This window comes from Orcinus orca, chromosome 6 (assembly GCF_937001465.1).
Source record: "Orcinus orca chromosome 6, mOrcOrc1.1, whole genome shotgun sequence".
Lineage (NCBI taxonomy): Eukaryota > Metazoa > Chordata > Mammalia > Artiodactyla > Delphinidae > Orcinus > Orcinus orca.
Genome location: NC_064564.1, coordinates 71,895,090 through 71,918,807, shown reverse-complemented (window position 1 = coordinate 71,918,807; position 23,718 = coordinate 71,895,090). Strand labels below are relative to the sequence as shown.

At 36.2% G+C, this 23,718-nt stretch overlaps 1 protein-coding gene across 5 annotated transcripts in view; it reads right to left on the bottom strand.

Moving 5' to 3' along the window:
* Positions 1-672: 672 nt before the first annotated feature.
* SMC5 (structural maintenance of chromosomes 5) overlaps positions 673-23,718 on the bottom strand; it is a 112,640-nt gene continuing 89,594 nt past the window's right edge. For 4 of the 5 annotated variants that reach the window (XM_004276409.3, XM_049710926.1, XM_033440197.2 and 1 more), the window contains 9 exons: positions 23,549-23,671; positions 10,332-10,457; positions 7,819-7,863; positions 7,277-7,372; positions 6,661-6,765; positions 6,328-6,447; positions 4,492-4,671; positions 4,317-4,412; positions 673-3,156 (listed from right to left, as the gene is read on the bottom strand). In XM_004276409.3, the coding sequence (XP_004276457.1) occupies positions 3,013-3,156; positions 4,317-4,412; positions 4,492-4,671; positions 6,328-6,447; positions 6,661-6,765; positions 7,277-7,372; positions 7,819-7,863; positions 10,332-10,457; positions 23,549-23,671 (1,035 nt within the window). In that variant the 3' untranslated portion in view covers positions 673-3,012. The remainder of the gene's footprint in view (positions 3,157-4,316; positions 4,413-4,491; positions 4,672-6,327; positions 6,448-6,660; positions 6,766-7,276; positions 7,373-7,818; positions 7,864-10,331; positions 10,458-23,548; positions 23,672-23,718) is intronic. The other variant, XM_033440195.2, reaches the window with a different exon arrangement.

Below are 23,718 nucleotides of genomic sequence, written 5' to 3'. Positions count from 1 at the left end.
AACTCAGAGTCTAGTGAAGAAGACAGACAAGGAACAAAATACATAATGATAAGTAGTGATAAATGCTATGAAGAGAAACCAGGGTAAGAGCACAGTAGAGCAGCTTAGGGATGCTATTTTAGATCAGGGTAGAGTGGGGAGATTTGTAGAAATCTTGAAGGCTGTGACAACTGGATTTTTACGAGTGTGATGGAAAACCTACCAAGTCTTTTCTCTGAAAACAATGTCAATAGGCCATAGGGTAATCAGTTATCTCCTTGGGTCTGTGGCAGAGACTCCTGCTTGTCCCCAGTATTCACCATCCCCCTCTTGAGTAACAGTGGCTGAAGTTTAACTAGTTACATAGACACATAAGTAAAGATGACATATTCAAGGCTCTCTTGCAGGCCATCTAAGGTTTCAACCTAAAAATATTTATACTTGCCTTATAACTGGTTTCTTTAGGTGGTTTAAACCTTTTTTTCTTTTATTTCTTGACTCATTTAGACTAATTTCCTTGCAGGCAGACAAGGGACTACATTTTCTATCCTTTTGAACATGGACAGCCAAACACTGTTCTGTAAATGGTAGGCATTCAATAAACTTTTCAGCCAATCTGAAAACCAAAATGACTCTTACGAAGGTTCAAAGTATATAAAAACAGTTCTCATTTAAAATGACATACACCAAAAGAATATGAAAATATGCATTTATTACCAACAAAGTAGCATTTCCCACAGAGTTTTTTTCCAATTACACACACACACACACACACACACACACACACAATAGCAGGACAAAATTACACTTTTTTTTTTTTTCACTGCACTGCACAGCTTGCAGGATCTTAGTTCCCCGACCAGGGATTGAACCCGGGCCCTCGGCAGTGAAAGCGTGGAGTCCTAATCACTGGACCACCAGGGAATTCCCTCAAATTATATTCTTTTACACACTAAAGATTCATACTCCAAAGAAAATAAGCACATGTCCAAAAGACAGTTAGAAAGCAGCAAGAAATCTTTCCTTTTACTTAATGCTAAAAACCTTTTAATTTCTCTCCTTATGCAAATCAATGAAGATTTTGTCATTAAAAATACTTGCTTGTCACCTTAGGGTTTTAAATATTTTATTCATCAAATCAGACTGTTACTTGAAGTTTTTACAATTTGTATGTAATTAAAATCAACTTTTACAGAAAATATGTGAAGCTTCAAGTGGCTGAGACTAATGCGCTAGACCTACTATTCTTCACAGGTCAACATTCAATGTAAAAACCAAATATTTGTCCACTAGAAAGAGAGAAATGCTTATAAACAAGGTATGGAATAATTATTGGCATATGTAAACTGAAAGGTAGTTGACCATTTTATTTTCAAACACACCTAATCTTCAAACTTCTTTTTCACATTGATAATCATTTTGCAGAAATAAGATGACTGGCACTAACTCAGACAATAAACAAACTACACCAAGCACATATTAGTAAAGATACTTTGGTGGAAAACGAAGTATTAAACAACAAAAACATTTGGTAACAACATCCATTTACTAATATGTTACCAAGGTTTTCAAGGTTTACATGAGCTGTTTGCACTAGTAAAAATGTTATTTTAAAATATTTTCATAGTATATGCATTAGACTTAGTTTAAGAGGGGAAGGCTCTTTTAAAAATTTTATGAAGAAAAAAATAGCTTTTTAAAGAGAAAATGTCCAAGTAAGAGGTTTATTTTTTGACCTAACAAGAATAATTTCAGTGGCTATTTAAGAACATACAAAACCCAAACTGACTGCAATTCTTCAACTTAGTCAAGCTGCCAAGTCAAAAAAATAATTCTGTTATTGCCGGCACAGATCCAGTCCATTGTTCAAAGATATGTCCTTGATCTAGTCCGTTATTTTACAATATTTAAAAGAATAGAATTTTTTTTGGCACTGTTAATTAATATAATGCAGAGATAAACAAATGATTTTCTCATCTAATTCTTTCACGTTGAAAGAACAGTTTAAACTAGATTTTCTAAGATAATGGGGTAGGATCAACACTAAGTTTTAGGACCTATATAAGCTTAGATTCTAAAAACATTATGGTTTTAAACAAATCAATACTTTTCCTCACTCTTTACATTAACACTGAGAAATTTCAAATATAAACTGTAGAAACCAGTATATGAAATCTTAAGAAAAATCTTACTAAAAATAATTAAGAAAATGCTTTAGAAATTTAAGATGTAAAATACAATTGACTTTAAATTAAAAAAAGGAAAAAACCACCAAAACCCAAAAAACCTCACCCACATTTTACAGGGTTATTCTTTAAAAACCCTTGGCACTTGATTTTATTCTCTGTCAATCTTTTGGTTGCATTTTTTGCATCATCTAGTGGCCACCTTGTGGCATTTCAAAGAAGTCCTGCTACCATTTTTGAACCCCAATACTTTTCCCTTCTTTGAGATACCAATATAGTATCAAGTTTCATAAAACTTTTTTTAAAGGCTCATAAAATTCCATTTCCTAGTGGAGATAAGGTATCTTTTTAATAGGAAGAAATGAATAGATTTGCCATAAATTATTACTATACATTAGACTAGACATTTCCATATCAAATTTTAAAAATTAAATATAACACTGGGAAAAACTGTGGCTTAAGCTGTAGAGTCATCTTTAGACTCTAAAAGTAATTAAAACTACTTTGCAAGTAAAGCTCAGGGTTACCATGTCAATTAAACTTCTTGTAATTGATAAGCCCTTCCACTGTACCTTTGATTTGAGTAGCAAATACTTTTAAAAATGGGGACCCAATGACTTATGGTCAGAGTGCTAAGGACTCAAGAAGACTTAATTTTTACTACCAGATGATGTTCCACAGAAAGAAGTTATTATGGTCTCTTTTCATCAACCCATTTGTATCTAATAGTGGGTTTCCAAAAATAACTGATCTTTTAGTCTTAATGAATCTCCTAACTTTTATTCAGTTGAGCCACACTTATATACAGGATTTAACAGAAAAGTCCCAAAGTTCTTGCCCTTTACTTTTATTGAGAAGGCTGAGTGAATGTAATACGGCGCCGCCTCCTTTGGAAAGCCTTTAAATTCCATCTGTTTGGTTCTAGCATATGAGGACCATTGTAGACAAATAACACCGTCATCTTTTCATTATAAGGAAGATTTTGCAGGAGCTGTAAGTGTTAAAACAAACCGTCATATAATGCTTTCCGTTAAGAAGCACAACTTTCCAACCTTACATGTGTGTAGTCAAATATTTTATTTGTAATATGAATGAAACTCTTAAGTTCTCAATTCAATATACACCCTGCCCGACTGTGATCTCCATTTGAATTAGCGCATCTGAAGCGCGGCCTAAGGAATCATCAACATGCCTTGGGAGCCCTCTATATTCATAGGCCAAATGGGATCATACAACTTCTTAGGTTGGCCCTGGAAAAGTGTGTCCTCCAGAATTTTCCTAGGATACTTTCACTCTTTTATCCACTAAACACTTCTCAAGCAACTTCTGTGGTGAGGCACTGTGATAGATTCGTAGCCTGAAAAGTGTATGTAACAGGGAGGTTTGGTTTATAGGCCAACATGTTTGGTAAACAATAGGGAATTAACAGATCTAGCTACTCCACAGGGTATCTGCTGGAAAAAGAAGACAGATTATACTATTCAATAAAAAATTGAATTTAAGATAGGATTTCCAATGAAATTTTTCATTGAACACTTTAGTTAAAAAAATCTGATTACATTAATAAATACATCTTTGATTACTGTACATCAGTTTTATAATTGACTCACAAAAGAAAATTTCCCATTGTAATGGTCCTAGCTTATGGAAAATTCTCTGTGAAGATAATTCTTTTTCTTTCTCCAAAGTTAATATATGAACAGAAGATCATGGGGTACTTAGGACTGCCTCTGGGCCAAGTCAGTGGCAGTGGTGAATTAAAAAAGGGTAGAGCACAGCACCAAAACAGACCTTTCTGGAGAAATGAGAAGGACCAGCGTTCTAGGGTTTATATTCTCCTGTCATTTTTTAGTGCTAAAAGAGGAACTTCTTTAGAGGAAGAATAAGTGCCAAAAGCATGGAGGAAATCTCAGTTCTAGACCATAATACTATGCCTCCTATGTTTCTTCCTCTGACAACCTCTAACAAGGTTTCTGATTAAGTATGTCACTGGAACTTGTCCCCTTTAATAATATAAATATTACTATAATCTTTTTAGTTCTATTTTGGGAGTGTTCCTGCTCATATTTACATACTGGGCCAAAATCTGCTACATGTTTTAGCCACGAGGGACTTCTGAGTATGAGTATTTTTAGGTTACTTATTACCTACCTTTGGTGTAATAAAGAAATACTGAGATGTGTTTTCTTTACAAGCAGTATTTACAACCATTTCAAACACTCTCCGTTCATTGATTGGGTCCATTCCCTAAACAATGGCAATAATAATGATTAGATTTAAATCTATTACAAGATACAGTGAAACCCAATAAAAGAATAAGCTATACCTGATTGATTTCATCAACTACTCTGAATGGACATCTATTAAGCTCCTGAAGTGCCATCAAGTATAACATGGTAGAAACGCTTCTTTCACCTCCACTTTGATGATGAGGAGTTAATTCATGTAGTTGAGTGCTACTGCGAAATTTGACTCTGATTCGAATTCCATATTTATCATAGTCTTCCTATAAAACATTTAACAAGTTGATGAAAGGTGAGAGTTTTCTCTGGTAATTCCATACATTTTTTTGAAAACAGACTGAATCAATCAATTATAAGAGTAAAGAACTTAAAACCTCATGATATTAGTTTTATCTAAATAGATCCTTGGAGACCTCTAGAGCTTGCAGAGAGTAAGTGGTTCTAATATTTTACTGTTTCAGTTTATTTATAAAATACGGTTTTAAACCATTCTGCTTTATAGAATGGTTCTGAGGATTAAACAAGATAAACCTAGAAGTGCTTGGCACAGTGTCTGGTACATAGAAAGTATATTATAAATTATATGTTATAACACATCCCTTCCTTCTAACAAGCCCACACTATGTAGATGACAATTCTCATGGCAGGTCTAATATCTTACTAAAACTTAAAGTGAAATGATGTTTGCTATCCTTATGTCTCACACTAAGCAGATAAAGGAGTCATGGGGCAAAGTTCCTAAGGGGAAATAAAGGTGCTACCTTGCTTTATAAGGGAAAAATTTCAACATTTACAAAAATTAGAACCCTAAAATAAGCTTAATGTATCTACCATCAACTAGTCTCAACTATGACCAATCTTGTTTCATCTATAACTCCACCCACTCCTCTTTCCCAATTATTTTGAAGCACATCCTAGTTCATCTCTTTACACATTTCTTTTTTATATGTATATTTTTTTTGATGTGGACCATTTTTGAAGTCTTTATTGAGTCTGTTACAATATTGCTTCTATTCTATGTTTTGGCTTTTTGGCTGAGAGGCATGTGGGATCTTAGCTCCCCGACCCAGGGCCTGAACCCACACCCCCTATACTGTAAGGCAAAGTCTTAACCACTGGACCACCAGGGAAGTCCCTCTTTACACACTTCTTTTTTTTTTCAAATTAATTAATTAATTTATGGCTGTGTTGGGCCTTCGTCTCTGTGCGAGGGCCTTCTCTAGTTGTGGCAAGCTGGGGCCACTCTTCATCGCGGTGCACAGGCCTCTCGCTATCGCGACCTCTCTTGTTGCGGTGCACAGGCTCCAGATGCGCAGGCTCAGCAGTTGTGGCACACAGGCTCAGCCGCTCCGCGGCATGTGGGATCCTCCCAGACCGGGGCTCGAACCCGTGTCCCCTGCATCGGCAGGCAGGCCCTCAACCACAGCGCCACCAGGGAAGCCCCTACACATTTCTTAATGGAAATCTTATTTTATCCACAACTGCAATGCATGAACGTAGCTCAAGAAATTAGTACCAAATTTCTAAATATTTTTATTCTTGTGAACTCAAATTTTTGATCAAAAGGAAACCACTGATACTATACTATGTTTCAGTTATGTTTACCAATTTGTTTATGACTCTTCAAACGAGTAGTAAATTCAAAAAGCAATGCATTTGCTTACCACACCTGAGTAACCATTACTTAGACTGGATATGAAAAGACTTTGTAAGGTATTAGTCACTAATCTCCAACGTCACCAAAAAAAAAAAAAAATGAGCCTGATGGAATCCCATATATGGTCTTTTCCTTCCTTAGGACAATTTTTTTGTAAGCAAAATTTTCACAGATATAACTTGAGAGTAAATAAACAATTTACATGTACTTTTAGCATATAATTAAAATTACTTGCCAGGAAACATTTCAAATGCAATTTTACCTCATTTTCTGTATGGAGATCAATTTCACCAGCACACTGCATGGAACTAAAAAAATTGCTAAATTTTTCATTAATTTTTTCTACCAGCTCTTTTAAAGGATTCAGCCACCTTTCTTTTACCTGCAAGTAAAGGCAATATAAAAACACAATTTAAAAAGTGTCCTTGCATTGATACAAAACTTTATATAAAACAAATTTAATATCAATATCAATCTGGTCATGAGAACATACGCTTCTAAGAAAAAATGCAATGTATCATTTCATTTTGCATTATCCTACATTCCCATATGATAATGGTAAGCACATGAGAAAAAGAAAACGGTTGAATATTACCTGTGAAATGTTTTCCCTATATTTATCCAGTTCAACATTCTTTATCTTTAGTTCCTCAGTTAATTGCTCTATTTCTTCTTCTCTTTTTGTGTACTCCTCAACAACCTGGCAGAAAAAAAATCTTTAAGATTAATCTACCAAAGGATAAAATTATAGAAAAATTTGCATCAATTAAAACATTAACTGAAAATGCCACTTTTGTTGCATTGTTTGTATGCAGTTAATTTATGTTCTTGTAACATACTGAAAATGCCATTTTTTATCCTTGAAAAAATAGACATTGCAGTATTTCAGGTTAGCCCAAGTATTCTTTTTATAAAGAAAAGGCACAGAACACTGTGTTCCTTAGGAAGAATCTATTTAAAATTCTAATAGATTCAGAATCTGGCATTTAAAAGCACATTGTTCCTGCTGTCTAGCTTATTATTACCAAGAGCTCCAGTACAGAGTGGGAGGCAAGTACTGGAGGGAAGTGTGTGTGTGTGTGTGTGTGTGTGTGTGTGTGTGTGTGTGTGCGCGCGCGTGCGCACGCGCGCGCGCACGCACGTGCGTTTCTGTTTGCGGCAGGGTGTGGTGACGGTGGTGGCTGCAGTGGGCATTAGGGAAAGAGGCATACTGTAGGATTCAGTCCTGTGAAGCAAGAAGCTCTTGATCTTTCTTCAGTTAATAAAGCATCAATTTCATCCAAGGTGTTTGGAAGATCTTGGAAAGCCTAAAGAAGAAAAAAATTGTCCATTATTATAGATAGTACAGTGAAAATAGTTCAAATAGTTAAAAAGAAAAATATTCTGCTGAGTTAGTAAGTATCTACTATGTGTTGAACAGCATGCTAGCACACAATAAGGAATCAAAGGAATTATAAACACGGCTTTTTGCTTTCAAAAAGCTTATACTTTAAAAGAAAACAAAATATGTATACTTAATAACACGGGCTAACACCTTAAGGCAATGTATTGATGCTGAGTATTAAAATAAGCAGTACATATCATACAGGTTATGGAATTCAGAGAAAGGAAGTATCAGTTCATGCTACAGGAGCTACAAGAGAGTAAGAGAATTCAGGCCCAGATTCCATCTCTGGGCCTTAAAGCAAATGGCTAGGGAAAAGTAAGGCAGAGGGGAGACAGGAGCTTGGAAAAAAGAATGAGCACTGCATACCATGGGGGGTGAGGAGTTGTGTCCATTTGGAATGGTGGGTACTTGCTGAATTGGTAGAATGGGTCCAGAATATGTGGGGCATTGAAAGAGAGCAAGAAGTTAGAACTTTATACTGTACTTGTGAAGAACTACAAAAGCATCCTAAGAATCCAATTACTTTGACAGTAGAATTTCACCACAGTACTATCTTCTGAGACCATGCCACAGAGACAAATTAGAGGAGATACTTTATTGTGGGGCGAGGCAAAGCAGTACATTGCTTTTTCACCACAACCTGCGAAAGTTTATGTACTACAATGTACAAAATGAATATTGAAACCTTGAAAAAGATCCTAACACACTGCATTAATCTAATATCTTAACCTGTCTTTTTTTCCCTAACCTTTTGGAAAGCAGTTCAACTTCTATAGGCCTTCAGATATTTGTTAAGTATATTTTTCTGAATCTGACCTGTCCATTGAGATTTGAACTCACGTGCCAAACACTTGGTATCTTCATTTGACTCTTTAATAGACAAATTTAAGATGGTGAAACACAAATCTTCAACATCCTCACCTTCCCCACCAATTTGAGCAAACTGATTTGTCCTTCAATCTTTTCCATCTCAGCAAATGAACAAATTAAGGAGTTCTCTCTCTTACCCTTCAACTCAAATCCATTACCAAGTCCTGCTGGTTCTGTCATTAAAAGATACCTCAAGTCTGTAAACTGCTCTGTGTCTAATGCTTCCACCCTAATCCATGCCACAAAAATCTCTTGGCTGGTCCAAAGCAATAATCTTCTAAATGGTCTTTGTGCTTCCATTCTGGTATCCCTACTTTATTTTCCATACAGCAGTTGGAGTGCTCTTTTACAAACTGAAGTTGTCCTACCTCTATAACTCTTCTGTTTAAAATTCTCCAGTGGGTTCCATCTCAAAATAGAGCCAAAATTCCTTCTATGGTGTATAAGGCCCTACAGGATCTGGCTTCTGCCCCCCTTTCTGCTTGGATTATAAATTGTAGCCCCACTGAGATTCTTTCTATGCTGAAACAGGCCAAGTATACTTCTGCCTCAGGAGCTTTGTATGAGCTGTTTCCTCTGCCTGGAATGCTTTTCCCTCAAACCTTCACTTGACTGATTTCTTCTCTTCATTCAAGACTCGTCTAAAATAGTATCTTCTCAAAGGAGCCTTCCCTGACACTCTAGCCCCTTACCTTGTTTTATTCTTCTTCTTAGTACCTCTTACTATCCCCGACATAATCTGTTTGCTTTTTGATTTGTCTTCCCCACCCTCCAGACTAGAATATAAATTTCAAGAGAGAAGAAAGTATGTGTGTTTTGTTCAGTGCATGTGATATATAGAAGGTAATCAATACATTTTTAATGAACACATGAACTATGTTCTAATCTTGTTTCTTTCAAAAACAGTACCATGTATCAAGGACAGAATCATGCTACTTTCTGGAAGAAAAAGTTAGTACAGATATTGTACTAGTATTTACTTATTTTATAAACACAATGTATTCTGGAGAAGGTTTATTTTTAGAAACAATAGCCCCTCAATTTTCTTACAAATATCTACTAAATTCCTATTATGTATCCAAACAGATCCATTCTCCCTAGTTTCTGGGTCTGACAGCATAAAGCAAAATCTTTGAGGATATGAAAATTATAATCCAAATAAGTTTTATTTCCAGTTCTATTTATATCTTTAGCAGACATTTCATTATCTACTGAAATAGATAACATTTGAAATTTAAAAAGCCACACAAATACCAGATATTTAAAATTTTATTTCTAATTTTACTTTGACATTATTCTGAGAGAGTAAGTATGTAGGCAAGGTATTATTCCTACCTGTCAGATAAAGCTTTGGGTCACAGGGCTACCTAATTAGTGGTAGAACTTGGAAGAAAGGGCAGCATCTTCTCATTTTACTAACTGAATGATATGTCAGAATATAAAATACACATAATGTAAAGAAAGAAAGGCTCTTTTTTTCCTTTCCTTAGCAACAGATGTCAGCCATAAAGATTCAGCTCCCACTCAACCGTAAATAAACACCCTCATTTCCAGGAAAACATTTTCATTTTGCCTTCGTTTGTCTAAATATCACCTCTCTTTACTGTTCCTTATATATCAATTACTGGTACTATGTTTCCATGAAAAGCTATAACCTGTCTCCTGACCCTACCTATTAAAAGGGTGCTTGGGGAAAAAAGCTTTTTACTGGAAGAATGAATGTTATGGCATTAATAATTTTGCAAAATAATACCCATGTTTTAACAACTTTAGTATGAAGCACTAAGACTGACTGGTGTCCAAGTCTGAGTATAGTGAAGAAAATTCGTTGAGCAAAATTACTTTACATACATACTCAGTTTAAAAATGGTGGCGGGGGGGTGGGGAGATCTCATATTTTATGGCACATCGTGTTTTCATGGCCCAGTACAATGCCTAACACACTTTAAGCTTACAAATAGCTGTCTGAAATATGTTAGCTTGTAGCGTTATATACTTTTTATACTTACTGTCTGATATTCTTGAGGAATGGTCTGCTCTGCACCCAGGTTACATACTTGCCTGGCTCTCTTCATAAGTTCCCTGCATTTCTGCAATAATCTCTGTCTACTTTCATCCAACTCGATGAAATGTTGCTAATACAAGAAAAAGAAATATTTTGAAAATTTGTATGTTACTGTTAAGTCAGAGGGCTATTTTATTAAACCACCACATTATATCAAATATATTATTGAATTTTGATTGTGATAAGCAAATCATCTGAAAACATATCTCAAACCATGACTGATTTTATTGTAAAGGTTAAATTTGAACTTAAACTTCACAATATATCGGGACATTAATAATACGGCATTTCTTGAATCTGTAAGAGCTCTGAAATTTAAATTTAACTGCCTTTTTCTGAAAGTTTAATTTAGCTATGTATAATTACACTCTAATAAAATTTGATATATACAGTATGTAGGCTTCATATCCAAATACTCAGCATTCAAATGTAAGCAGAACCTTTAAATAATGTTTGATAGTTTTCCAAGCACCTTTCAGGTAGCTATCATTTATTCATGGACCCATTCGTTCCTTCACCAAATAATTACTGAGAACCTATCAAATGTCAGTATTTTATTATGCACTGAGCATACAGAAAGGTGAATAAGAAGGAAGATACACAAAGTCATTAATTACCATACAAGAAACAGCTACTATTTACTGAAAGCTTATGTGCTAGGTGCTTCACAGCACTGTATAGTATTATTATCCCCATTTTGCACATTAAAAAAGAAAGAGGAATTACACAAAGAGAGTTATGTGTGTGGTGTGGGCAAGGGATGGAGGAAGGTCAGAGTGGCCACAGAAGCTATGTCAAGTGAATGATCTTAAAGGACAAATAAGAAATTACTAAGAGGGAGCAGCAGAAGGTATTCCCAGGATAGGTGATTTAAAACGTACAGGCCATGGAAGCCTCCAGGGCCTGCTTATTTAGGGAACAAGAAATTCAACGTGGCTGGAGAAGAGGTAAGCGTGTAAAAGATGAGAGTGGCAAGGTGGGCAAGAGCCAGGTGGCAAAAGTTTCATGTGTAACAAGAAGGGCACTGTGGAGGACATGGAAGCAACCTAAGTGTCCATCGTCGGATGAATGGATAAAGATGTGGCACATATGTACAATGGAATATTACTCAGCCATAAAAAGAAACAAAATTGAGTTATTTGTAGTGAGGTGGATGGACCTAGAGTCTGTCATACAGAGTGAAGTAATAAGTCAGAAAGAGAAAAACAAATACCGTATGCTAACACATATATATAGAATCTAAAAAAAAAAAAATGGTCATGAAGAACCTAGGGGCAGGACAGGAATAAAGACACAGATGTAGAGAATGGACTTGAGGACACAGGGAGGGGGAAGGGCAAGCTGGGATGACGTGAGAGAGTGGCATGGACATATATACACTACCAAGTGTAAAATAGATAGCTAGTGGGAAGCAGCCGCATAGCACAGGGAGATCAGCTCGGTGCTTTGTGCCCACCTAGAGGGGTGGGATAGGGAAGGTGGGAGGGAGGGAGACGCAAGAGGGAAGAGATATGGGGATATATGTATATGTATAGCTGATTCACTTTGTTATAAAGCGGAAACTAACACACCATTGTAAAGCAATTATACTCCAATGAAGATGTTAAAAAAAGAGAAAAAAACAAAGGGCATCATGGGATGCCTTCTGTGTGCCAACCATGGTTTTATCACCCCCATCCTATATGGTAATTAATATAATCCTCATTACCATCTTAAAGAAATGTATTATCTCCTTTTTTATATGTGGTTCAGAGATAATTAAGTTGGAAATAGCAAATGAAAAAGAAAACAGGTCTTAGCTTGCTCTTTCCATCAAACTTTGGTCTGCACAAAAAGTACCAGAGCAGGGGTGAGATAGAGGGAAGATTTGTTAAACAGTATTGATGTCCCAGCCACAAGCCAGATCTAACAATTAAGACCTCTGGGGCCAAGGCTTGGACATTTGCATTATTAATAATGTCCTGAGGTAATTTTTATGCACACAAGTTTGACAGCAAAGAAAGTAGACTAAGACAAAAGTTAGTAAAAGTATATATATACTGGACTGATCTGAAAATGCAAGCAAGCCTTTATACTGATCAGTTAGTATCAATATAAAGTTTCCTTGAATGGATTCCTTGGCTCCTACACAGCAAGAGAAATAAAAGAAAATTAAAGACTCCCAGTCACCCTTACTCTGCTCTCTAGAGCCTATTATACTCAGGCAAATGCAAAACATGGGACAGCTAGACAGAACTAAACACTCCTCAAGTCTTCTCTTCCTACTTCCTATTCCTCTGGATCTTGCTAAAGTGAAGTATTAGAACATTATGGGAAAGAAATATTCCCAAGCTGAATATCTGGGGCTCTGGGCTTAGGACAAAAGCTCATTCAATAGTTTCCTTCTGTTTGGTGGCATGTCTGATAAAATCTTTATCAGAGGGTTTCCCTGGTGGTGCAGTGGTTAAGAATCCACCTGCCAATGCAGGGGACACGGGTTCGAACCCTGGTCCGGGAAGATCCCACATGCCGCAGAGCAACTAAGCCCATGCGCCGCATCTACTAAGCCTGCGCTCTAAAGCCCGCGAGCCACAACTACTGAAGCCCTTGTGCCTAGAGCCCATGCTTCGCAACAAGAGGAGCCACCGCAGTGAGAAGCCCATGGACCACAACGAAGAGTAGACCCTGCTTGCCGCAATAAGAGAAAAGCCTGCGCGCAGCAATGAAGACCCAATGCAGCCAAAAAAAAAAAAAAGAGAGACAATGTTGTTTCTATACATACATGTTAGTGACACTATTCACATAGCACCTGTTCTTCCCCCACCCCATAATTCTTACTGAGTTTTTCTGCGGGGGTGGGGTGCAGAAAGAGTCCAATTATATAAGATAACACTGTAAATTCAGGCTAGTGAAAAGGGCTTATTTACATTTCTTCATAGAATCTAGCCTTTAACAGTTAAAAGGCCACAGAAACAGTTCATCTGTGTAAAACATAAGGGGAGAAAATGGCAAACTTACAAAATATCCCCCACCAACATCTCAGAAAAGATTACTCTGTAGGTACATACCCTGAAAGAAATGAATAAGTATTATCTTTTCTCTGAAAGTCTTTTGATAAAGTTCAATTGTTATGAAAGTTGTACAGAAATACCTTGACACTAAACAAGAAAAACCTTCTCTAAGAGGGCCCTCTAGTGGAAAAAATCAGATTGTTCACAGAATTTCTTACTGAATATATGTTGCACATAAACTTAACACAGTAAATATTCTACTTAATTTATTAAAATAAGAGTGAAACAAAATGAAAGCCATTTTGGTGTGAAAGGAATTAAACTACGTTCTAGGTAGCATAAACTTATGCTTAAAAACTGGTTGTAGATCAAAAACATTTCTTCCTCAATTTTCCTTTCATATAAAGAAAAGAATCAAACTTCATTCCAATTTAATTGATTGCAAATTCAAATGTTAACCATAAGTTTTCGTTCATATTGGACTGCATATATATTTTAGAAATATGAAAAGTATTTAATCTTTAAGCAGCTTAAAATTTTAACGTCGAATTTGAAGTTTAGAAATCAGTGGTCTTCACTGACGTTTTAATATACAAGCTTACAAATTCTATTTCAATCAATCTAATAGTAAACAGTGACAATAATACTATTTACTTGGGAAAGGATTTTTTCCCGCCAAATACATATATATATCTCATTTAAATTGGGAAAAAAAGTCCTCTGAAGTTGTTTTTTGTGGGAGAGTAGTAAGCAGGCAGGCAGAGGAAAGAACATTAGATGAAAGCACAGAATTTCTAAATTTAGTATTAGGATAAATAAATTTAACAACTTCCAATTCTTGTAATATTAAACCTGATGTAAATCTATACTTCTTAAGGAAATATGGGCTTCATGCTAGGTACACACTAAGCATCATGATATATATTATTGAATTTACTATCACAAATAGCCCTGCAAGTTAGGTACCATAATACCTACGGCTGAAGACAGTAGGCTTGGAGTGGTTAGGAACGCTGCCCGAAGTAAAAAACCAAGTAACCTGTACATCCATCTGTCCCCTCCATATCTGGATTCAGTCAGCTTATTAACTTGTCATAAAAATATTCCAGAAGGTAATGACATACCTCTGGAGATGTTTTATGGGTCTGGAATCCTTTTTCCCCTATTTGCCTTCCAATAATTTGAGGAAGTTTGAAACTCAGTGGTGGTTAGTTATCCCTATCCCTAAGTTCCTTCACGAATACAATCCCTACTGAATTTTTGTGTCAGTCTTCTTTTGTGAACTTGTTTTCATGATCAGGGTAAAAGACAAACTCTGAAGTGGCAGTAATGGTTCCTTAGTACAACCTGCAGTGTGTCCAAAGGAGGAGGGGAGGGAGGGAAGGAAGGAAGGAAATGATTTCTTTTTGTTTCAAATGCAGTAGGACAGCAGAAGAATAGGTAAGAGCAAATATGGGTAAGTGACAGCAAACATGAGAAGGAAAAAGAGCAAATGAAAGAGAAAATGAACTACCAAACACTTATTCTCTGTATCTTTTACTCATCATTCTTGACTGTTTAAAATGTGTGGTTGGTGACTATGATCAGTCAGTAACAAAACTTATCAAAACATAGTGTAAGAAATAAAAGAACCTTACAAAAGGGTTGGTAAGACAATTATGAATAAAAAGCATTTAATAACTTTCAGATCAACATATAAAAAAGGGAAACCATGCTGCAAAATATGTTGAGGAAATACAAAATAAAGCCAGGGGTAGTATCAAGTAAGATTAGTATGGAAACACCTGACAAGATGTGTGTGTGAGTATGGTAAGAGGCTGAGAACTGAGTGGGTATTATTTCCAGGTAACAAAATCTAGAGTGACACGCAGCTAATCAGCTTATTTCTCTAGACAGTATAATGTGGCCATCTTTGTAAAAAATTAGTGACTCAAAGATTGAAAACAAAACCTCCTCACAAGTACTTTCCTACTCTCCAGAGTAGTTAGCTCAACTCAAAATATTACTATTTCTGCTACTACTAACAAAATGGATGAGTCACAGTTTGCACCTAATCTTAGTACATCTATGTGAACTAAGGCTGCTGAAGAGTATCTCTAACCATGTCAACAGGGGCTGAAGTCTGGGAGAGGGCTTACTCCAAAGTGAACATGATTTTGTGATACTTATGTAACATGACACCCATAATTTTCTTAAGTTCTCACTGACAGTTAATTCAAAAACAAAACTTCAGGCAGCAGGATCAAATACTGTCTCATGTGCCCAGACGGAAAGCTCCATATATCTACATAAGGGGTCAATTCCTTCATGAAATCTCTTCTATAACACCATACTCAACAACCATGTTCACAGGCTCAATCAATGAAGAAACTTTGGCATGGGCTCTATCATTATTTACCAAGAGAACACACGATCTGCAGATGACTTCCCTTATGCTCCCACAAAGTAAACACTGATGAGCTCTCCGTTGGAAACCTGTTTCACATCCAGCACCCACCCCCACACCCCCCACCCAAGTTTCTTTGCCGGATCTCTTCTACATATTCAGAGTGACTACTGCTACACCCGCTGCCTTCCTGTCTTCCTCCACCCCTTTTCTTTGGGTGGGGTGGAACTTTCCCCTCTTCCAACCCTCCGGTTTTTGCTCAAACTGAACTACCCACAACCCTAGGATATGGAACCTGACCTTCAGCTCCTTTTGGCTAGGTGTGTTTGTGCTTGCATACTTCAAGATGCTTACCTGCTAGCAAAATTCTTGGTTTTTTCCCATTTCTTCTAGCCATAAGCTTTTTCAAGAAGCCAGAGAGTTTGAAGAAGCTGGCTTCAGAATAATGAAGCTCTTCTTCTACTCTGATTTAATCTTTCCATTCATCTATGCAATCCTATGACTACCCAGCCTCTAAAGACTCTTTCCACTGAAAGATACTACTATAGTTCACTTTTAGACAACACGTTTGTTTCTGGTAAGTGTAAAGTGAATCATGTACAGACCACTGCCAGAAAGGAGTATATTCTAGCAAAGCAGAAGAACAGATAGGAAAGGGTACAAGGGGACTCTGAATACATGAATAGTCTTAAAACCCTGCAACAAATATGGCGAAGTGTTACATCTGTTAGAAGAGACAGTGGACACATGGATGTTATATTACTCGTTTTACTTTTGTATATAAAATTTCATACTTGAAAAAAGACTTCATAAGTTTTTTCCTTAAATTTTTCAGTTCTGAAGTGTAACTAATGGATAAATAACCTGCACATATATAAAGTGTACAACTTGATGAATTTTGACAAATATGTACATCAGTGAAACCATCACCACTAATAATGAACATGTCTATCACCTTCAACAACTGTGTATCCATCTGTAATCCATCCCACTGTACCCTTCGCAGGTAACCACTGATTTATTTCAGTCACTAAGCATTTTGTAGAATTTCATATTTTTTAGCTATTACAAAGAAAGTTGCTACACATTTGTGTAGTCTTCCATGGACGTATACTTTTATTTCTCTTGGGTAAATACTGGGAGAGGAATGGCTGGCTCACACGGCAGGTATATGTTTAGCATTTAAGAATCTCTCAAGTGGTCTTCCAAAGTGGTTATTCACTTTAAATCTCTACTAGAAATGTATGCAAGTGCCAGATGCTCCACACCCTCACCAGCACTTTGGTTTGGTCAGTCTTAAAATTTTAAATCATTCTAGTAGGTCTGTGGTGATAGCTCATTATGGCTTTAATTCACATTTCCCTACTGACTAATAAGGCTGGGCACCTTTTCATGTGATCATTTGCTCTCTGTATACTTTAGTGAAGACTATGTTTAAATCTTTGGCCTGTTTTTTTGACTGAATTGTCTTGCTTATATTGATGATTGTTAAGAGTTCTTGTTATAGTATCTATCGGGGGTCAGCAAACTTTTTCTATACAGAGCCACTAAGTAAATATTTTAGGTTTTGAGGGCCACATACAGTCTGTTACATGTTCTTCTTTTTTTGGGTGGAGGCTTTTAAAAATGCAAAAACTATTCTTAGCTTGCAGGGACTTTACATAAACAGACCTTAGGCTAGATTTGGCCCATAGTAAGAGCCCTTCATCTAAATACAAGTCCTCTGTCAGATGTATGTTTTGCAAATACATTTCCCCAGTGTGTAGCCTGCCTTAGCAGTGTCTACTGAAAAATTTTTAATTTTGAGGAAGTACAACTTCTGATTTCTTTCCCTTTATAATTCATGCTTTTAGTGTTCTATTTATTCTATTTTGTCAAAACTAAGGTCACTAAGATTTTCTCTTATGTTTTCTTCAAGAAGTTTTATAGCTTTAGTTCTTACATTTAAGTCTATGATCCATTTGTATATGGTATGAGGTAAGGGTTGTGGTTCATTTTTTGTATGTGACTATTCAATTGTCCCAGCACTATTTGTTAAACTATTCTTTCTACATTAAATTGCCTCAGTATCTTTGCCAAAAAACAACTGACTGTATATATGTGTATCTATTTCTGGATTCTCTGTTCCACTGATCCATATGTCTATTTTTACACCAATACAATGGTGTCTTCATTACTGTAGCTTTGTAATAAGTCTTAAAATTAGGTAGTTTCTGTCATACAATTTGTTCTTTCTCAAAGTTCTTCTAAGCCCACTGCATTCTAGAATAAGCTTGTCAACTTCCAAAAACTAAAACCCTTCCAAAAACCCTGCTAGGAATTTTACCGAATCTACAGATTTGGAGGAGCACTGACATTCTAACAAATCTTGAATCACTGATCCATGAACACAATCAATTCCGTTTACTTTTATAGTTTTATAGTTTTTAGTGTATAGGTCATATATATCGGGCTGGCCAAAAAGTTCGTTCGGGTTTTTGTAGCATCTTACAAATAAACCCGAATGAACTTTTTGGCCAAAATATATACATCCCTATGCACTTAATATTTTTGATGCTATTGTACACAGTATTTTTAAATTTCAGTTTCAAATTGTTCACTGCTAGCAGACAGAACCACAACTGATTTCTACATATTGAAACTTGTATCCTGCAACTAGAAGCATTTCTGTACATTCCTTAATATTTTCCACAGAAATGATCATACTTGTCTGAAATGGGCAAGTTTCTTCTCCCTTTTCAATATGTAAGCCTTCTCTTTTTCTTGCCTTGTTGCACATTTCTAGTAGAGATTTAAAGATTTAAAGTGAATCAACCTTGTATTTCTGGGATAAACTCATTTAGTTAGGATATACTACTCTTACATACTGCTGAATTTGATTTGCTAACATTTTATTAAGAATTTCTTCATCTATGTTCATGAGAGATATTGGTCTGTAGTTTTCTTTTGTCTGGTTTTGATATCTAAGGCTGGCCTCATATAATGTGTCAAGTATTCCCTTCCTTTTCACCTTTTCTAGACTTTAGGTAGAATTGATATTATTTTAAATGCTTGGTAGAATTCAACAGTGAAGCCACTGGGCCTGTAGTTTTCTTTATGGGAAGACTTTTAACTACAAATATGATTTCTTCAGTAAACATAGGGCTATTCTAATTAGCTCCTTCTTCAGTGATCTTTGATAGCTTGTATCTTTTAAGATATTTGTTCATTTCAATGAACAAATCCTTTTAATGTCTGTAGGATTTGTACTGTTATGCTCTCTCCTATTAAATCCCTCTTCCCTACATGGTGGCCTAGAAACTCTCCAGGCAATAAGCTAATTAAGGCAATTGTAGAGCTCACCTGGTTCTGTTTTCCCTTCTCTTACGGAATCACTGTCCTGTGCTGCCTGTTATTCAATGTCTGAAAATCTTTGTTTCATATACTTTGTCCCATCTTTTAGTGGTTTAAAATAAGAGGGTAAACTGAGCCCCTGTTTCATCATGGCCAAGAATGGAAACATTTACTTTTTATTATGGGAAATGTAGAAATATATGAAACAGGAGAGAGAACAGTATAATAAACCTTTATGTATCTACCATCCAGCTTCTTCAACAATTTTCAACTCATGACCATCACAGTTTCATCTACACTCGCTCCCCATGTGGCCCCCTCCCTGGATTATTTTGAAGCAATTCCAAACATTATTTTCTTTGTAAATATTACGGCAATGTATTTCTAAAAGATAAAAAAATCCATAACCACATTATCAAACTTAAAAAATACTGTCAGTAAACTCTAATATTATCAGATATTAAGTCAATATTCAAAATTCCATTTCTTAGAACTTCTTCTTTAAGTAGTTGCTTTGCTCAAATCAGGATCAAAATAATGTCCACACATAGTATTTGGTTAGTACGTTTTTTAAGTCCCTTTTAGCTTATACATTTCCTCTCCCCTTTTTATCTTAGTTACAGTACTGCACTGCCCAATAAAGTAAGGCACAAGTCATATGTGACTAGAGTTCTGAGAGACTGAATTTTTAATTTAAAATAATTTAAAATCAATACTCACTTTAGTCACCAGAAAATGTTTAGAATAATCTGAGTATATGAATTTACTTTTGCAACTCTTAAGTTTTATAAAATCTAATATTTGTGATGAAAATTTATCATCTAAATTCAGATGTAAGTATTTATTACAGTATTTTGAGGGCTTATTATAAAATTGTAAAATATCTCAATAATTTTCCAGTATTGATTACATGTTGAAATAACATTTTAATTTACTGAGTTAAATATACTATTAAATGGATAGATAATTTTACCTATTTCTTTTTACTTCTTAAAATTTGGTCACTAGAGACTTTATAATGACATACAGCTTGCACTATATTCCTATTGGACAGCGCTAAAGTAAATGATTTGTCCCTATATAGTCCCTTACGTTCTAGATTTTGCTGACTGTATTCCTGTGGAGTCATTTAGCATATTTTTTGCTCTCCTGTATTTCCTGTAAACTGGTAGTTTTAGAGCAATGGTTCTGAATGGGGGCAATTCTGCTCCCCAGGGCAGTGTCTGGAAATATTTTTGGTTGTCACAGCTGAGGGAACGGTGTACTACTGGCATCTAGCAAATAGAGGCCAGGGATGCTGGTAAAGACAGCCCCCCACAAAAAGAATTATCCAGTTCAAAATATTCATAGTGCTGAGATTGAGAAACCTTGTTCTAGAGGCTTAATCGGGTTGAAATTTGATTTTTTTCACAACATTAGTTCATAGATGGTGTTGTGTTATGTCCTTCCATCAGGATACACATAAATAAATATTTGGCTATCTTTTTGTGATGTTAGCAGCTAATGTGATCCACTGATTCATTAGCAGCTACAAGGTGGTGATATTCTAACACTATAATTCCATTTGCATCTTTTCTTTTCTTTCTTTTTTTTCCTTCTGCATTTATTAACTGAAATACTTCTGTAAAGAAAAACTTCCCCATCTCATTTGTTTATCCTAAATAGTTCACATAAAAAAGACAGCATAAATGCTAGATTCTTTCTTTGCCATTTTTGAAAATCAGGAGCTTGTTCCCTAATATCCTCCAAAGGTGACCATTAATATTTTAAGCATCAATTATGAAATCAATAGGTTTATCATATATTTTTGATTAGTATTTTGAGCCTTTTTGACCCCAAAAGATCCCTTGTGCTCATTGTCCTTTCATTTTAAACCTTTTTGAATCTCTTTCTTTTAGATGTGCCTCTCATATTACGCATAGTATTGGAATTTACTTCAAAAAATTTTTTAAAAAGATAAATTGTCTCCATTTATATTTAATGATATGATTGATGTTTGGCCTAAGTTCTGCCATTGTGTTGTCTTAATATGTATATAAATTAAATATCTAATCTTCAGTGATGTAATCTGTTTTATATTGTCCCCTTCTCCCTTTTTCATCTATTGTTGGCATTTAAGGAAAGCTATTTTTTTTTTTTTTTTTTTGCGGTACGCGGGCCTCTCACTGCTGTGGCCTCTCCAGTTGTGGAGCACAGGCTCCGGGCGCGCAGGCTCAGCGGCCATGGCTCACGGGCCCAGCCGCTCCGCGGCATGTGGGATCTTCCCGGGGCATCAACCCGCGTCCCCTGCATCGGCCGGCGGACTCTCAACCACTGCACCACCAGGGAAGCCCAGGAAAGCTATTTTTATTTGAAAGATTATTTATGTGCAAAATATCTTATACAATATCCTTACGGCCTTAATATCTTTTTTGAGATACTGGTTCCTACTATAAACAATATTGAAATTCTCCCTCATTTCCCTCTCCCAAAGCATGTAATCTGAAGTAGTATCCTTTTATTTCCTGATAGTACCTATAGGACAATCAGCAAATATATTCCATTTTACTTACACTGTCTCCCTTCTCCCATGTTTAGACTGTTGTGCCTTTAGCTACTGTGTCAGCCTTATGCTTACTATCTCCTTAGTCTATCCTGTAGTTCTAGTTCTCCTCAGTAAGCAGCTTTGTTCTGCAAAGCAGTTTCGGTTAATTTGAGAGCTCACAGGGCCTAAACCACCACCCCAGCGCCACCTGACCTTTCTTGAGTCTACGGTCACCTCCCAGTTTCAGCTGCTCTCAAATTGGTCTGCTGAACTTTCCACACCAAATGGGGCCTCTTTTCTTTAGAGATGAGTACCTGTTGGTGACTTGATTTTTGGATTCTTGGAGCCTTCCCTCTGCTTCTTACCACATACTTTCTGATACCACACCAGTCTTGATGCTGCTGCTGATTTGATCTTACCCACCTATAGTTTGGAGTTCACAGGTGTTGTAAAATATAGAATTTGACTGATGTTTGTCCCTGGTTCTTGGGAGGAAGACTCTAAAACCCTAGGAATTATCTGAGTGATAGGAGTGTCTGTCTTTGTTTTTCATGGGCCCCTACTAGGATCACACCTGACTTTACTATGCTAAGGAGTGACTCAGGATGGGCGAAGGCAACGCCAGAAAGACAAATCGTGTGACTAGAGGGGAGGGCTGGGGCTTTGAGTCTTATTATTGTCCTCCCAATCTCTTGAATTCCAGGGAGAAGGGCTGGAGATTGAGTTCAACCACATGGCCAATGATCCAATCAATCATGCCTAGGTAATGCAACCCCAATAAATGTCCTGAACACTGAAGCTCCATAGAGCTTCTTGGTTAGTGAACACACTGATGGTAGGAGGGTGACACATCCTGATTTCACCAGAAAAGTGTACAGAAACTGTGTTCAGGACCCTCCCAGACCTCACCCTACATGTCTCTTCATTTGACTAGTAGGGATTTGTATCATTTATAATAAAACTGTAATTGTTAAATATAGCCTTTTCTTCAGTTCTGTGAGTCACTCTAGTTAATTACAGAACCTGGGGGAGTCATAAGAGCTCTTGAATTTGTAGCCAGTTAGTCAGAAGTGCAGGTGGCCTGGGGACCTCTGAACTTGCAGCTAGCATTTGAAGTAAGGGTAGTTTTATTGGGGACTAAGCCCTTAACTAGCCTGATGTTAACCCTGGGTGGTTAAGTGTGAGAATATACTGCAGTACACCTATAGGGATACCTTAAAGCTTGGTTTGTTGTATATGTTGTCCATGGGTTGTTTGTTAACTGTTATGTTATCCTAGTTGCTCTTCTGTTTTTGGGAAAGGATTTGAAAGACTCAAAAACTATCCCACTGTTATACTAACTCATTTTGTTGCTAGTTCTTCTTTGGAATTTATGTTAACTTAGTACAGCACCCCCGACCCCCCACTATTTCGATATTTATCATCGTTTCACAGGTATTAACAGAAGGTTAAATCACCAAGATTACACACTAAGGCCACTCTCAGTGTTGATTAGAACTCATCTGCAGTTTACTTTATGGGATACAAACTGCAATAAAAGCTACTAGTTGCTGCTTGGTAACAGTAACAACTATAATTTATATTGATTAAGAAAGCAGACATGAGACTTTGGTCTTCAAGTGACTAAATCAGGGACTCTAATTCTCTTTTTTGATTATTACCACACCTCCCCCAATCAAATAACATAAAATGCAGAATACGTACAAAGGGTTTCAAATATTGCTTCCTCATCAGCAGGATGCATTAAATTTGTAAATTAAAGAGCATAAAAAAACTGCATATTGCAAGGCATGATATATATATATATATATATATATATATATATATATATATGTGTGTGTGTGTGTATATACATACACCCCCCCACACACACACATTTTCAAACTGGTCTGAAGCCCCAAAATAAAAAATAAAAGCAAACATTTTACCTCTGTGAGACGCAGCTGTGATGAAGCAGCCATATAATCTGATTCTAATTTGTTCTTCTCGGAGATCACTGTAGTATTTTGAAGAATTAAATCTACTTTTTGTATATGCAAAGAAGTACAAATCTAGGAATAAAAAACCCCTATGAGTTTGTTTTACAACTAAGAAAAAC